The sequence below is a fragment of the Anneissia japonica genome, unplaced genomic scaffold (assembly GCF_011630105.1).
Source record: "Anneissia japonica isolate Jap-2015-1 unplaced genomic scaffold, ASM1163010v1 scaffold287743_len2803612_cov181, whole genome shotgun sequence".
Lineage (NCBI taxonomy): Eukaryota > Metazoa > Echinodermata > Crinoidea > Comatulida > Comatulidae > Anneissia > Anneissia japonica.
The window spans coordinates 177,708-194,148 of NW_022733259.1; the positions used below are offsets into that span (position 1 = coordinate 177,708).

General features: G+C 32.6%; 1 protein-coding gene across 1 annotated transcript in view; it reads left to right on the forward strand.

The window, feature by feature from the left end:
* The first annotated feature begins 524 nt into the window (after window positions 1-524).
* The window catches only part of LOC117116120 (MAPK/MAK/MRK overlapping kinase-like), a 22,185-nt gene continuing 6,268 nt past the window's right edge, over window positions 525-16,441 (forward strand). Inside the window, exons 1-8 of the mRNA XM_033260086.1 lie at window positions 525-728; window positions 2,304-2,418; window positions 3,718-3,807; window positions 5,447-5,517; window positions 9,066-9,144; window positions 13,091-13,139; window positions 13,649-13,734; window positions 13,850-13,942. Of these exons, the coding sequence (XP_033115977.1) occupies window positions 695-728; window positions 2,304-2,418; window positions 3,718-3,807; window positions 5,447-5,517; window positions 9,066-9,144; window positions 13,091-13,139; window positions 13,649-13,734; window positions 13,850-13,942 (617 nt within the window). The 5' untranslated portion in view covers window positions 525-694. The remainder of the gene's footprint in view (window positions 729-2,303; window positions 2,419-3,717; window positions 3,808-5,446; window positions 5,518-9,065; window positions 9,145-13,090; window positions 13,140-13,648; window positions 13,735-13,849; window positions 13,943-16,441) is intronic.

The window sequence follows — 16,441 nt, forward strand, 5'->3', positions numbered from 1 at the left end:
CGTAGGCCTAGCCTACATCGGTGGTCTGCTATATCTTTGTTTATTGATTGTTATTGTCTGTAGCGTTGAAGAATTTGTCAGAATCTTGCCAAACAAAATTGTTTTGTTTCAGTTATTTGAAAACTATGTCATTCAATACTTTCATCAATAGCAAACCATTTCGGACCGATAGTTGATGATGAACGAAATTAGGAATAGGATATAAGAGAGTTCGATCAAAGATGGTTCGATCAAAGTAATTTAGTTCGATCGCCTTTTGGAATAAAGTCGCTTAGCAACCACCCAAGCTTTTACTTCTCAAGTTCCTTGTGCAATTACCGAGACCCACATATTCATCCGCTTAGGAAGCAAAACGAATTAAAAAATTAGTACATTTAACAAATAGTATTTCACAGACGTTAATAATTTATCACTAAAACTTTAATCAAAAACCAATAGTGTTATTAATATGAGTGAAAATGAGTATCTTTGATGTTCGCGTATTAATATTGTGATCTTCGTAATCTTCATGTCAAAGTTCACATTTATTTTGAGAGCGTGACCAGATTAACAACTTTATTGATGCATTGGTTATCAAAAGTGTGTTGGTCTGACAGGAACCATAAACATGGACTCTTGTAAAGGAATTTACGTGTTATCAAGCAATATTAAATAGTTATGGAAACGTTATAAGGGAATTTAATGACGATTAGTCATGTTGGAATCTATTCAGAATCCGGCAATGCACAGTGAGTTTTCAAAAGCAACTTGTTTTCTTATAAATTTTTGTTTGCTATGGTTGAGTAGGTTTTTTGGTGTAGGACTGTCACTGTCAGTCCCTCCCACTTGGTGGAGAGACATCGGTGGTAGGCCTGCTAAAGTAGTTAGTAGTAGGCCTAGAGGCAGCACCATACAGTAGTTTGTCATATTATTTATTATTATTATTATTATTATTATTATTATTATTATTATTATTATTATTATAATGGTCACATTATTAAGAATTATTATTATATAAAAATATAATATAATGAAGAAAAATAATTATATAAAAAACTAACCAGTCAGTATTTTAAATTTATAATACTACTACTAGGCATAGGCCTAGGCTATTATTCTTTTAATTTATAAAAAAAAATTTTATTGTTGTGGGCTGTAGATATTGTTGTAGGCCTAGCCTATTCTAATCTATGTAGGCCTATGCCTCAATCACGGCCAGGTTAAGGTGAGGGAGTACAGTAAATAGGCAGTTTTCGCCACACGATGTTAACCTTAATGTTAACGGATGATGTCATAATTTATTCATCTTGCGTTTCAGAGTACGTTAATCTCAGGATTTTACGTGCTCTTTTATAGAAAAAATTATTAGATTATCACTCTTTTTTTTTTAAATTGATGAGGCGAGGGAGGGCGGTTTTTTTTTTATCGGAACAATAGATTATTTCACTTTTCTTTTTATCGATGAGGGATGGACTGTTTACATATTTGGTCTGTAATAGTAAATATTGTATAAAAATTGGTTTAATTTTATAGTTTCTTAAAGAAATTGTATTTGAAGTCACAAAATTGCATTGTTATTTTTATGCTGTTAAAATTTTGGACGCGGGCGGGACTGATAATCTAATAAATTTTTCTACTTGCCCTTAGTTACGGGTTTGCGCATGCGTATTTCGATTTGTTTACAAAAGGAGCTATCGCGTTGCATATTGGGTACTAACGTTAAGGTTAACGTTGTGCGGCGAAAACTACCTAATAACTAACTAATGAAAGAAGCAAGTCAACTCAATCCTTTTTTAAGTCGATTGATATCGACAAGGCCCTTTATTGATTCGGCCCTTGCCAACTGGTCCATTCGCCAACTTGGCACGTACTGTCAGTCTGACCTTGTTAACGTGGCCTCACTGAATCAGCACACGAGAATTTCAGTTATCTGTTTTTGGAAAAAATTGCAATATTTTGTTTGCCTGCACAATAGGGATAAGCAATGTTTGTTGAGGAATATATGCTTCTAATATATGTATAAGCCATAATATAATAATTTAATACTCTTTCTGTATTAATCCTAGGTTATAAAAGGAATAAAAAGCCAATTGATTTTTAATGATAATTATGAAAAAAAACAACTAATTAATAACTAATTTTAGTTTTTTAATATTTTTTTTTTAAATGATAGACTGTCATTTAACAATAATTAATTTTTATTTCTTATAATTTCACACATCATTTTTTATTATTTCAAATCAAATCATTATGTTCTCTTTTAATAACAGATATATCTAGTTCTTTTTCTAATTATTAATAAGATAATGTTTGCTTCTTTTCAGAATATAGAGTGCTTGGCAAGAAAGGTGAAGGAACTTTCTCTGAGGTTCTCAAATGCCAGCATGTTCAGGATGGCACCTACTATGCATGTAAAAAAATGAAGCAAACATACGACAGGTTAGAAACAAAAGACAAAATATAACTATATAATGTAATATTTCATTTTAACACTCTTCCCGCCAAACACGAAGATCTCTGTGTTTGGTAAGACAACGCTTGACCGCCAAACACGGAGATCTTTGTGTTTCAGGTTTTTTTACAGAATCTGATAGATGGGGTAATTACCGACATGTAATAACAATTTGAACACTATATTCAGTCTGGACCATAAGTATTTCACTATTTGTTTGTTTACATTAACATAGAGCGGTATTGATTTACTTTCACAAAATCGCAATTATCTCAGCTTCGTTGTGCGGAATTGCGTAAATTTCCAAAAGTGAGTCATTTTCATTTTACTGTTACGGGTCACAGATTGCGATTAGAATTAAGTGTTTGGTACCATAGTAAAGCTAAGATGTTTGTAGTTCTTGTAGTATTCACTACATGTCAATCTGATCACATACGCACTCTCAACAAGCTTTGGAAAAGTGTTAAAATTTGCTCGATTGTCTCGGCCTGATCGTCTTGTGGGCCCGATCGTCTGTCATCCATCATGATGATCGTCGCTAAAATCGTCCTTCTCTTTTTGGCTTAGTTCTGCATCATCCGACGTCGTTTCTTCAAATTATTCGTCTTATTTAGCCTACAAAATCGTCGTCAGTGAGATTCAAACATTTTGCCCTATTTAATGCAAATGCATATCTCCTTTCTGTTTCATTATCTCGAACTTTATTTCGATTCGAAGCCATAGAAGAGCGGTCTGTTTTGATCGATTTTGCTCGTGTTTACTGCCAGTTTTCATCCAGTTTCTATGGAGTGTCCTCAAAAAATGGCATTATTTTGTGCTTTATAGTAGGAATATTAGGTCCAAACTTAGTAAATAGTATTACTTTATTATTCTACCAAAAACTCATTTTCCAAAAAATACACGTATTTCGACCTATTCTAGCTTAATAGGCATTTTTCTCATTACACGACGGTGCGAGTTTACAGCCCAACTGTCACAATTAGGAGCTTCATTACAGTAGTAAATTCATGTGTTACCGACGATCCACACATAAGACGAACAGGATTTTATAAAATCAAAAATTTGTGTGTCGTGTCGTCATATATTACGCGAGTACCAGTATACGGTACAGTACAGTATTTGGTATTTCAGGGTAAGAGATTGGTTTGTATTTAATAACCGGAAAGAAGTACATAGTGAGAAACAATCAAATGACTCATCAAGCATTGAATACTGTAAAGTGATTTTTTTTATTACACTGCTTTTGTGTAATGTATGATGAGGCTTTTGTCTTTTTATTTATTTAGTCTCGAACAAGTCAACAATCTGAGAGAAGTACAAGCAATGCGAAGGCTGAGCTCTCATGAGAACATCCTGCAGCTACAAGAAGTTATATTGTAAGTAATTCCAACGATTTATGAAATATTGAATATTATAATTACGGTTGAAATTTCCTAAGTCGAATCGAAAATGGCATTGAAAAACTGTTCGACTTACAGATCGCTAATTAATGGAAAATTCAACAATTTGGCATGTAAAATAAGGTCATCTTGGAAATTATTCGACTTAGTCGAAGTCGACTTATGGGTTAACTGTATGTTACTTTTCTCTTCTTTTTAGCATATAGCATCCCCATACAGTAGTACTACTACAGTGCTACAGTACAGTACCCGTACTATTTTTTCAACTATTAAAGCCATTAAAAATATGTACTTGTTTACCGTCACATCCATGAAAAAAATCAGGGGGAGACAATCACCTGGCCAGATGTCTTGCCGGTCAGGGAGGCTATTAAATTATAATTATCAAATTGATATTTGTATTTATTTTTATATTCTCTATCATGATATGAGAGGTAAACAAACTTTTTTCAAAACAGTAGTAGTAGTAGTTGGTGTTATGTAACTGAATTACAGTAGTTTGATACAATAGACTACAGTAGCAGCCTGTATTGTAATAATTCCTGGTAATCTTTTGTCCATTTATTATTGTTTAAAATTAGCTTTAAAAGTTTTGCAATTACATAATTAGTTAAATATTGGGTTTTTAGTACTTTGAATACAATTTTAACAGGCATTTCTTGACAATTTTTTTTATTTAATTTTTTTTTTTTTGGGAAATACACAAATAGATAGTCAGAGGCGGGATGCGAGTACACTAAACTAGTACTGTAATTCCTCTGATAAATTCCAACCACCCCCACCTCCCCGAACAAAATAAAAGTCAGAAACTCATACTCATTCAAAGTATACCCTGGGCTTTTGCTAGAGGAAAGGTTGGTACATAAAATTGGGTGTAAAGTAGGGGGTGGGCTTATACCTGAGAAACTACGGTATGTTTTTATGTGGCCTTAAATATAAATTTGTAGTATATTAATTTTTGAGAGATCTAATAGTACTGCAACTATGTTGTAGTAGTAGACATCTTATCAGTAGGCCTATCATTTATGTTCATGTATATTCAATTTTGAAGTATATTTTTTTTTCACTGCACATCACCCACAAGAACGTGACTAATTTTGATTTATTTATGGTTACTATAGTGATAAATAGGCAACTATAAATTGAGAGGCGTTTTATTCAGTCTGTGGCATGATTTCAATTGATTCCATCGTTGTAATAAGCAACCAGTAATTTGTTTTTACGTCAGAGTGAATTTACAAAGGAGTTAATCTTCTTCACAAGATCTACTGAAGATGTTTATTGGGTTAATGACGTCTACAGTAGCTTGGCTCTTGTCTATTAATAAAACTGATCTTGCTAGTACAGTATATACTAGCGAGTGGGATTTTCTTAGATTGTATTAAAAAAGCTAAAATTGACATGAAATTTTAAGAAATACATTGAATTGCAAATTATTTATATTGAACATATTATAATTTGTATTTTTTTTTAATGTTTTTTTTTTTAGTTCTTTATTGAATTTATGATAATTTAAACAATAAATCTATATTGAAGTAATGGTAAATCCACCTACCTGTAAATATACAATATCTTATTATTGTTTATTATTAATTGATTCATTATTTTATTTCAGTGATAAAAAGTCAGGAACATTAGCTTTAATATGTGAACTAATGGATATGAATATATATGAACTTATACGAGGTAAGATCATTTTTCTTTATTAAATAATTGCATATTTAATTTTGGTTTGCTCATATAAACTTTTATTTTTATAACAAGTTACATGGGCATCCATTTTTCATGTAATTTTTTAAGCGAGTACAAAAACTCTTTTCTGTGACCCAGAATTTATCCCCAAAATAGTATAAATTAAAATAATAAATTTGGTTTAAATACTAATAGGTCATAATTTTTTCATTTTTGTAGAGTGTATGTATACTGTACACTGCTGGGCTCTTCCCAAGCTCTTGTGAAAATGAGAAAAATAATGTAATATAGTGTATTATATTAAATATATAATATATAATATAATAATCATTATAATATAATAGTACATATATTATTGCAATTATAATAATTCTACTTATAATTAATATTATTTTGTAGAATATTTGTAATGTTTTTATAATGTACTGCACCTGTTATTAAGGCACCCTGTTGGCTTTTTGCTGTTGGATGGTGATTTGAAATAAATAATTAAATAAATAAAATAAATTATCTAAAAATAAAAACAATATTAAATACTGTAATGATAATGATACTAGTATTGTAATGGTAGGCCAAATGATGATGCTTCAGTACAAGAAAATGAAAATGACACTAACTTTATTCCAAAGAGAGAGAGTTGATTTCAAGATATCTGCAATTATATTAAGTTTATATACTATGCCAAACAAATTTTACTTTACGTTATCAATCTATTGTGAGGATTCAGGTTTAAGGTGGACATAATTGCATGTTGAACTCTTTAAGACGCAGTGCCTTATTGTATCCCCTGACAGCTATAACACTTGTTATTCTCAAAATGATTGATCCCCCCATTGAATTATAAAACTATAAAGTGTTTGTAAATAATAAACTAATAAAAACATTATTAAGAAAAGCAAACTAGCTCATAAAAGTTGATTTCAGACATCAACAAGATTAAAGGAACATTAAGGTTAATAGAGAGTGATTGAGTACCTTGGTACTGAAAAGCTGAAGTTGAAAATAATGTTGAAAAATTTGTCTGGTTGCCTTAGTGATTGGCATGATGCTGTTAAGAATGTTTGGCCGTAGCAAATATTAAGAACAAAGGCGTGGATAGCCTAGTTGGAAGGTCTTTAAGTATTAGACAGTTAATATTGAATTGTCTGTTTGTTTGAGCATCAAGACCCCCTTGGGAACGTCCAAAATTGATAGCTACTGAGTTCCAGACTTTATAAACTTTGTCAATAGCAACGACAGTGGAGGATGCATGTTTTCAAAACAACGCCTTGTTGATATTAGTCATTGACTTCGAATCTGCATTAACATATTAATGTTAAATAATTGTTAAGTTACAGTATTCAATATTATCAATCATTTAGATTAAAGTGAATTACTACTGTATGACTAGAGGGTGTACTCTTTCACTCACTAGCTGGGTTCACGTCGAACTTTTATCTAGATATACATCCACTTAACTAGTTAAAAGTTCGACGTGAACCACTCAATTATAGCTAGTTAAAGGAATTAAATCACTTAATAAGTGACTTAACTTTACTAGAATAACGGTAAATTAACTTGCTTAACAGTAAAGTCGGCTCGGATTAAAAGGACACGATTACGTAACGTAGGCATCTAAGCCAGCTTTGTTGTATTGTACCACCATTATCATCTTCTGGCTGGCAACAACGTACTTCAACAATGCTAACAACAGCATCGAAGTAGTCTCATTAGTCTGGTTTTCAGAAATTATTTGTAATATTTTGGGTAAACACCCAGCAAACGTATGTTTTACGAATAGTCGATATTACCAATGACCTTTGCATCATCGACCAAGTAATAACGTTTAAAAGTCGGATTGCGTACGTCTTTCAAAGTGATAATGTATATTTTTCTTAATAATAAAATCAGATTTGTTGTATTTATTTATTGACAATTCAATCATTTCTATTTCTGCTATAATAGTCGCTATTAATTCAATTTCAACGAACTACGCCAGTCGTTAAAATGAGCGCACATGTTTACGACGAAATAAAAAAGTGTGTGGAGTCAGCAACTTATTTGACACCGCAAAGCTAGATTTTCGCGAAGTGCATGTAAACAACACAATTGAGCATCTAAAAACTACAAAACAGGACAGAAAGGTCCATAAAGTATACAGACGTTTTAATGAAAATTAAAACAATATTTTGTTAAATGGAAGAATGCTAGCTAGCGATTAAAATAATTCGTTTTTTATCCTAGGGCCAGGGCCTAGAGAATCTACCACTTAGATTGCGATAGAACACGCTGCTGCACTGGTCGTTGGTTCATACTGGTCGGCTAGGTTAGGTAGTGGAAACTCACACCTTCTCTACAGTAGTTTACACATTTTTTTTGAACGAATACCACTTGGTACTAGAGGTTCGTAAAATACAGTAGATGTTATATTAAACAAGCCTTTCCACCGTGTGACGTCGACGGCCTGAAACTGGCTGGCTGTTTATCTGGCTCTAACTTGGCATCGAACGCAATTAGGGGATTATCGTATCATGTTTCATGACGGGTATATCTAGATAAAGTCCGACGTGAACCAAGCTACTTACCCTCTAGTATGTTAACGTCATAATTTGTTCCAATGTTATGTAACTATTCATGACCACTAAAGGAAGTACTGATAAGGCCAAAAAAAAAAAAAATTCTTGTGTTAGCAACGTTTTGGGAAAATCCAATAAATGGGTAGTTCGATAGGAAAAGTTGTTTTTTTTTTTTTTACCAATAATGTGTTTATGCCTAAAAAGTAGAAAATACAGACCATTTTAAAATCTATATTGAAAAGCAAAACGATTACATAACACTGTCGTATCGCCTACCATCCAGCAAGATAGGCCTATTCCAGCCTTTTTAGTTCATTAAAAAAATAGTTTTTGTTGTAAAAAATAAACAAAAATAATGCTGAACCTTAATTTTGTAGATTTTGAGTCGGTTGGGCGTGTCCAACACAATAATTTTTTTTATTTGGCGTAATAGTAGTATAGTAATTGTAGATTGCCTTCCACAATAAAATCGTCTCAAGTACATTTTGTCCTCCAGCAATAAATTCTTACCTCACTACTGTACCTGGGCATTACGTTCTACACAAGGTTGGGCCAGATCTGAGTATTAGTCCGTTACAGTATTGTATATTAATAAGAGAGTAGACACACAATTTTATATATTTTCTTTCATTCATTGTGGGAAAGAACAGTCATACGAAATAATGAATGATTCTAGGTAGCAGCAAATCAAAATAGTGTTGTAATATCATTTCTCATATCCCACTATTTCTATTATAATTTATTCACTGCATTTCTCACCTAGGGCCAGTATCTCTGCAAGACAGTAGACTGTGTCATTTAGAAGCCATCATAGTACAATAAAATTATTATTAGGTTTTTATAGTACAGTAGATTTTGTTTTTGAAGATTTTAGAGTCTTTTATTTGAAAGCTTTTTGATAATCATAGATTAATTTCAAACATATTCTAAGCATAAGATTCATTTATTCTAAGAAATATCATACACTCATTTTGTTTATCTCCACAGGAAAGAGGCACTATCTCCCAGAACATAAAATAAAAAATTATATGTATCAATTATGCAAATCATTGGATCACATGCATAGGTACGTAAAAATGTTTTTAATAATAAATAAGTAAATAAGACCAAATAAAAATAATTACTAGTTTCTCGTCCCCTTGTGCATCCATTTTCTCAGCTTTGCAAATTTTCTTTGGATTTTTTTATTTCCTATATTTTACAAAATGTACAAAAATCTGTCTAACTCAGTAAAATTCCTCTCTATTCATTGTTCATGGTTGGGGATACATATGATATGAATCATGTCTAGTGTTTCTTTTATTTGCTTTCAATGTGTCTACTTGGTAAATGTGAGAAAGAGTAGCTGTTTCCCCATCGACCATCTTGGATTTGACATCTCGGAGTAAAAAAAAAAAACAGATGAATTTTCTTCTGTTTTTTTTAAGTGCCCTCATTCTCCTTTTTTCAAAATATCTGGACGAGAAACTATTTTTTAAATTTTTATTTGGCCTATAATAATAATAATATTGAAAACTTGTTGTGCACCAGTATTCATTTGTAAAGGTGCTCATGGTACATTGACACAGTTCACTTCAAAGCGGAAACTACTATACACTTAACTCAAAACTTTAATTAATTTATTAAATTTTTTATTCAAAAAAATTATCCACGCAGGGGTTAACAAACAGTTTATTTCAAATGGAGGACTGGCCCCGATAACAAAAACGGCGTCACTGTCACCCTGGGTGTATGCACAGTGACAGTGATATATAAAATAATATTTAAAAACTGAGAGATAATGGGGCGTAACCGCCCTTTTTTACACCTTTTTCCCCCAGTTTTTAAATATTTAAAAATCTGTATCTCATTCATCGTTCCCCAGTTTTTCGTCAGACAACTTTTTTCTGTCTTGGAAAAATCATTGCTACAACATATCAAAAATTTTTTTTTCCTCCGGAGTCTGACTTTAAGGAGTGGAATTGTATTTGGTGGTTGTTTCTGGGTTCAATTCTTATGTTTAAAAACATGATAAGAATTGAACCCAGATACAGATTAAATTTATTGCCAAATGTACATGTAAACATACAATGAAATAGTATCGGCTCGATGAACGCAATATAAGTGATTTAAATAACATGAATAACAACCATGGTATGGAACCAAGCAATGTGTATTGCATTAATGCATGTATCTTTCGACCTAGATATTTTATTTTACTCTAATAATTTAAATAATTTGATACAAAATATGGAATACAAGGAGAATATATTAGTGAACTTTTTTGTTTCAGGGAAATGGATGTATCCCCTTTTTAGTAAATATTCCCCTGTGATGTTGAAATCGTATCCTTGTCAGTGTTAGCATTACCACTACAGTACATCCTTAAGGATACAATAATTCCATTTTAGTGCTAAGAACTTGTTATCAGTTGCCTGTCAAATATTTGTAATAATGACACTTTGATGTCTACAGTATATTGTGTATTAAAAACTCCTAACATTGACTCGTTATCTACCGCTCTTTGTAAAGATCAAGAGGGTACACAATTGTCCCCTCCTGTCAAAATTATTAATTTCATATAATATATAATATGAAAACAGAGACCACACCCCCTCCCCCCTTCTTGTTTCCCCTGTTTTCAAATTCCTGACTCAGACCTTACCGCCACACACACACATTAATAAAATCAAGAAGAAAAATCAATCCCAACAAAAAAACTGGTCTAAACTGATCATTCAGTGTATCAACAAATTACATTTATTTTTTGGACCTTTGCACTTACTGAAGTGGTTTATTCTTTTATTAGTTAAACTTCGTTTAACCGATATGTATGATGCAATTGTTGTTATGGTACAAACGTATAGTTACCCAGTTGGCGAATACAAAAATTCAAGTGGAGAGGCCCAGAATGTAAATTTCAAAGATGGAGGGTCCTGACCACTTCGGCCCCACCATGGTTGAGGGTGAGGTACAAAATTTTATGTTTATGGCACTTTTATATGGCACTCTCAGACTAAAAATATGAATTGTAATTTTTATCCCCCCGCCCCATTTTTGAAAATGTTGTGGGGGAGGGGGACTCATTTGAATCCGTGTATGTTACCTGTGTATTTTATTTATGAGAGGAAAAAATACTGTATATTTTGGCAAAACAAGCAGATACTAAATTTTAGGTCAGCTTTGGCAAGACAAACTTTTTATTTATCTATGGTAGTGACGTAAAAAATGCAGTCTAAAGGCCCCTTGCTGAGGCTTATTCAGTGCCCTCCACCCTGGGGGGAACCCTGCCTCGGCGTATTTGGGTTTTAAGGAAGTTATTTTATTTTGAATGGGGAAACATGCTGAAAATATATAGGGGGAACTTTTAGGCCTGGTCCCCCCCCCCCCAAGCCTTTAGCCAGTGAGAACTAATAGCTGTTATGCCACTGTCTGATGATATAGTAGGCCTGTACAACACATGGTATTAGGACCTTGATGCATCTGATGAGTATTGAGAAACATTATATAGTACTGTAGGCCTACTGTAGTGTTCCAACAAAAGTCTAATCTACTAATCCAAATCCAACCCTTAAAGACTAATCCTACTTTGTATGCTTGACCATTGAATGTCCTGTGTTTGATCTGGGATTTAAAAACAGATGCTTTAAATGTTGAATGAAAATGACTGTTAAAACCTTTTGTTGTTCTTTTCTTTTATTTTTGATTCATAGAACTTCAGAGAGGGAAGCAATGATATTAAAACTGTATATTGTCTTTCATGCAGTATACAGATATCATATCAACTACAAGCATTCATCATCTTTAACGCCTTTCGTCTTGCTATTTTGCAAGAAAAAACATGAATTTGATGCTAATGTTTTTATGACTGCTTTATAAGAACCCTGTGTAATAAAAATAATAATATAATAATATATAATGATAGTAATATACAGTATAATAATGATAATAATATAATAATAATATAATGATAGTATGATAATAATATATAATAATAATTATAATAATATAGGCCCCAAATAATAAAATGAATAAAAAGCTTTTTTTTAAGAATGTCAAAGGAAGGCAGAAAAAAATAAAAATTTCTTTATTCAACATGATTTTGCCAGAAGCATCTAGACAGAGGAGAAAACGAAGATAGTTTTATTGATGAATGTAAATGGTGTAGTAATAATGAGATTGATAAATGCTTGAAATGTATATAATTATGAAGAAATATATATTTTATTTTTAGAGATTTCAGGGGAGCTGAGAGTGTTAAAAAAATAATTAAAACAGATCTTTTTTATGAAATTTTGCGGTGAAGAATACACTAACTTTCCAAAAATAAAATTTAATTTTTATTCAAAATCAACATTATTTCCTGTCAGAGTGTTTGCTAAACAATCTATAAGAAAAGTCTTGCCTTGGTAGCATGAGACAAGGTTGCATGTGTTTTCAAGAATGTGTAATCTATAACTTGTGTGTCTTAAAGGCTGTCATTAATCTGCGAAGTTCTGAATAGAATACTGTTTAAGAGTATAATGCTCCTACACAGCATACAATTTGACATTTATGACCATTAAATACAAGCAGTTTCTTAGAAATCCTATCAGTCTCTTGTGAAAAGCAACACTTTTTTTGAAATGACATTCTTGATTTACTGTTACCGACACAACATCCTTGAAATTACTTGTTCCTAAAATCCATAAATCTGTAACCTTTTCATAAATCAATGTCGCAAATAGTTCACACGCGACACTTACTTCATTATGTTGCATTTTTAAATTTCTTCTTAAGTCCATAGCTTCAAAACCATTGCATAAATCAGGTTGTTGCAAATAGTTCACACGCGACACCTTCATTATGTTGCACTTTTAAATTTCTTGTTCTTAAATCCATGGCTTCAAAACCATTGCATAAATCAAGTTGTTGCAAACAGTTCACACGCGATTCCTACTTTATGTTGCATTTTAAAAGGAATGTGAGTTGATATAGTATTTCATACAAAACTGTGTATACACAATGGATTAAATTATATTTTGTTTTTGTAGGACTGGAATTTTTCATCGAGATGTTAAACCTGAAAATATTCTTATACGTGTGAGTTTTATTTTACTATAATAAATAGTTTATTTTCTGATAATTTTCAAATAATGCATTAATATTTACATTGCTTCTGCAGTTTTATATTTGTTTCCTTTATTGTAACTTGCACATCACCAGGGTTTTTATCATCAACATACTTTCCCAAAACTACCACAGTTATCACCATCATCACTATTATTATCATCATCATCATCACCATTATTATTGTCATTATCATCACAGTTATCATCATCAAAATTATATTCATCAGTCATCATCACCACTTATATGATATTGTTAATAAACTAGTTTTCTCATCTCTATCAATAACATATTCACATTACTACACGACCCCATCTTTACCATAGCAATAATAATAATATTAACATTATTCCAAGATGCTTTGCTGCTTGCCTCGTTACTTATGTATAAAAACATGTCAATACTTAATAAATTAACTCGTTTTTTTTTTTTTTTTTTTTTTTTTTATTTTTTGGGTGAAATTTTTTTTTTTTAACTTTTAGGGTGATCAACTAAAATTAGCAGACTTTGGATCGTGTCGAAGTGTGTATTCCAAACAGCCATACACAGAATACATTTCAACACGCTGGTGAGTCCTTTACGACTCTGTGTTTAGTCAATGTACTTTCTATTCAAAATAAATCATAAAGTGTAATAGAGGACATAATATTGATCGCTTGTTTCATGTGTTTTTAACCTTACAGGTATCGAGCGCCAGAATGCTTATTAACGGATGGTTACTATAGTTACAAGATGGACTTATGGAGCGTGGGGTGTGTCTTTTTTGAGGTTCTTAGGTTAGTTTTGATAATTGTTAACTGTTATTTGTATGATGGTGAGGGTGTTTAATGGTAGGGTTAAATGGAAACACAAGGTATGGGAAGACAATGCAATGTTGTTAGATTATATATAGATGTACATTAGTAGAAAAATTAAGGTATAAACACCTCAAGAGAAATGCTGGGGAAAGAAGCAGTTAAACATGAAAGCCTACCTTCTAATCAAAGATGGCACAAAGGATTTATTTATTTATCTATATATTAATTTTTTTTATAATTTATTTATATTTATTTATTCATTTTTTCACTTATTTTTATTTATTTATTTACTTATTTATACATAAGTATTTATTTATTATTTACAGTAAAATAGTATAAAATCTAGGATCAGTCTTTTTATTCTTTTTACCCCAAGAAGCCAGAATATTATGTTTAAAAAAGGGAATTTTGAAGCTTTAATCAAATTAACATAAGAAACACCACAATACCATTGAATTTGTTATGAGGTCAAAGTGGTAACCTCTTCCCAGCCCTTTTTTTCCTGCCTATCCTCATACCATTTTATAAACCCAGCGTAACTAACTTTTCAGTGGAGTAATGTCTTTGAACTCTATGAAGCTGCCCCGAGCCCCATCCAAAGGGGCCCAGAGGTCCCCTAGCACTGAGGGTTTCAATACAGAGCCTTGACACTCAGGATTAGCAATACAACAATATAATTTCTGGTTTTCCTATTCAGTCTCAATATTGCGGTAGCTTGGGTATGCAGTACAGGTCAAGCCCCCCCCCCCCTTCGGACAGAGCTTGTCGGGCAGTCGGACTAAAAAAAATATAAAAATAGGCCCACGCCAAGCCAACACGTCTGTCACAATCTGAGACTGTCATTTCTGGCCATCCAGAGGTTCCTATTCCTTAAAAAATTGGGAGGGGAACACCCTCTGAAACCATCCCCCAGTCTCGGGCCTACAAGCTGCTCAAGTTCCCCCTATCGGACAGCTCTGCCACTTTATCTTTCCTGGTCCCCCATGATTCGTCATTATGCCACTGTATTATATAAAAATCAGAAGTATTGGCTATAAATGAAACATAATTTGTATCTAATAAATCTCTATTGATAAGATACCGTATTGACTCTAATAAATGCCCGGGGGCGTTGCATTTTTTCAAAGGGGGGCTTTTATTAGAGGTGAATTGTAAAATCAAAAATTACCTAAACAAGCTGCTTTATTTAGTTTGAAAAAGAATTTTAAAAACAAATGCGTTTCCACGACCGAGAGGTATTAAATAATGTTTTACTAGCACTGCACGCAAAACATCAACTCAACTTGAAGAAACATTCTCACTACGGTATAGACTTCATTTACCAGACACCTTGAATCAATCAGCGTCGAACATGTGACACATTAACAATACACGATTACCCGTCGTTTGCCGTCAGTTTGCAGCTTACCCTGTTTTTACAAGGCTAACAAAATACCATGAGAGAAACACAAAATAGGCCTAGGCCTAGTGATCGTGAAGACAGTAAACATCAAACGCTTAGGGTAAGCTTTTTTGAGTAGTATTTATTTCATTTCATATCAAAGAAAGCAGCACACAGTATCAGTGGCGTAGAAAAATATTTTTCATTGGGGGGGGGGATGATTGGCGTGTTAGCCAGTGTCGTAACAGGCGCGGGGGGAGGGGAACTGCCCCTCTTCTGACGGTTTTTACCGGGCTGACCAAGCCGTCGTACCGGGCTGGGTAATAAGAGAAAAGAAAGAGGGGAGAGGGAGGGAAAGAGAAAAAAAGGAAAAGAAAAGGAAAGGAAAATAAAAAAAGAGAAGAGAAAAATAAAGACAAGAATATAAAGAAAGATATCATAATGACCAGACTCACAACACCCTGCAACCCCTTCTCCACTTCAAAAACTGTCATAACTCCTTTGATCTATGCTGCCCAATGGCGTAACTACTGGGGACAAGGGGAAAATATCTATCTTTGGAAAATCTTCCCCACCCCTTTATAAATACCCTTTTCATTCCTCTTCCGAAGTTTTTCATCATCGTGAGTGATATATACAGAAACATAAGTGATGCATCCTACAAGACCATAGGGTAATTACCCTCTCATTTTAAATGCATGTTTGATGTATGGATGTAACAAGATTGAATTTTACAACAAATTAAAGTTTACCTTGAAATAAGAAAATTAACAGGCTAATGGCCACTTAAACTTTACAATTGCTATTACATGAGCTATTTTTTTTTGTTATGGTTATTGATATTGATCTATGCTGCCCAATGGCGTAACCACTGGGGACAAGGGGAAAATATCTATCTTTGGAAAATCTTCCCCACCCCTTTATAAATACCCTTTTCATCCTAAAAACCTAAAAACCTCAAATTTTGCGCGCATTTCTTGTTAACATGGGCCAATTTCCTCTAAAAATTGCACATTTTAGGGAGTTTTGATCAATTCCAACGAAATTAGAATTAAAAACACCGGGGGACAAGGGGAAAATATCCATCTTTGGAAAAT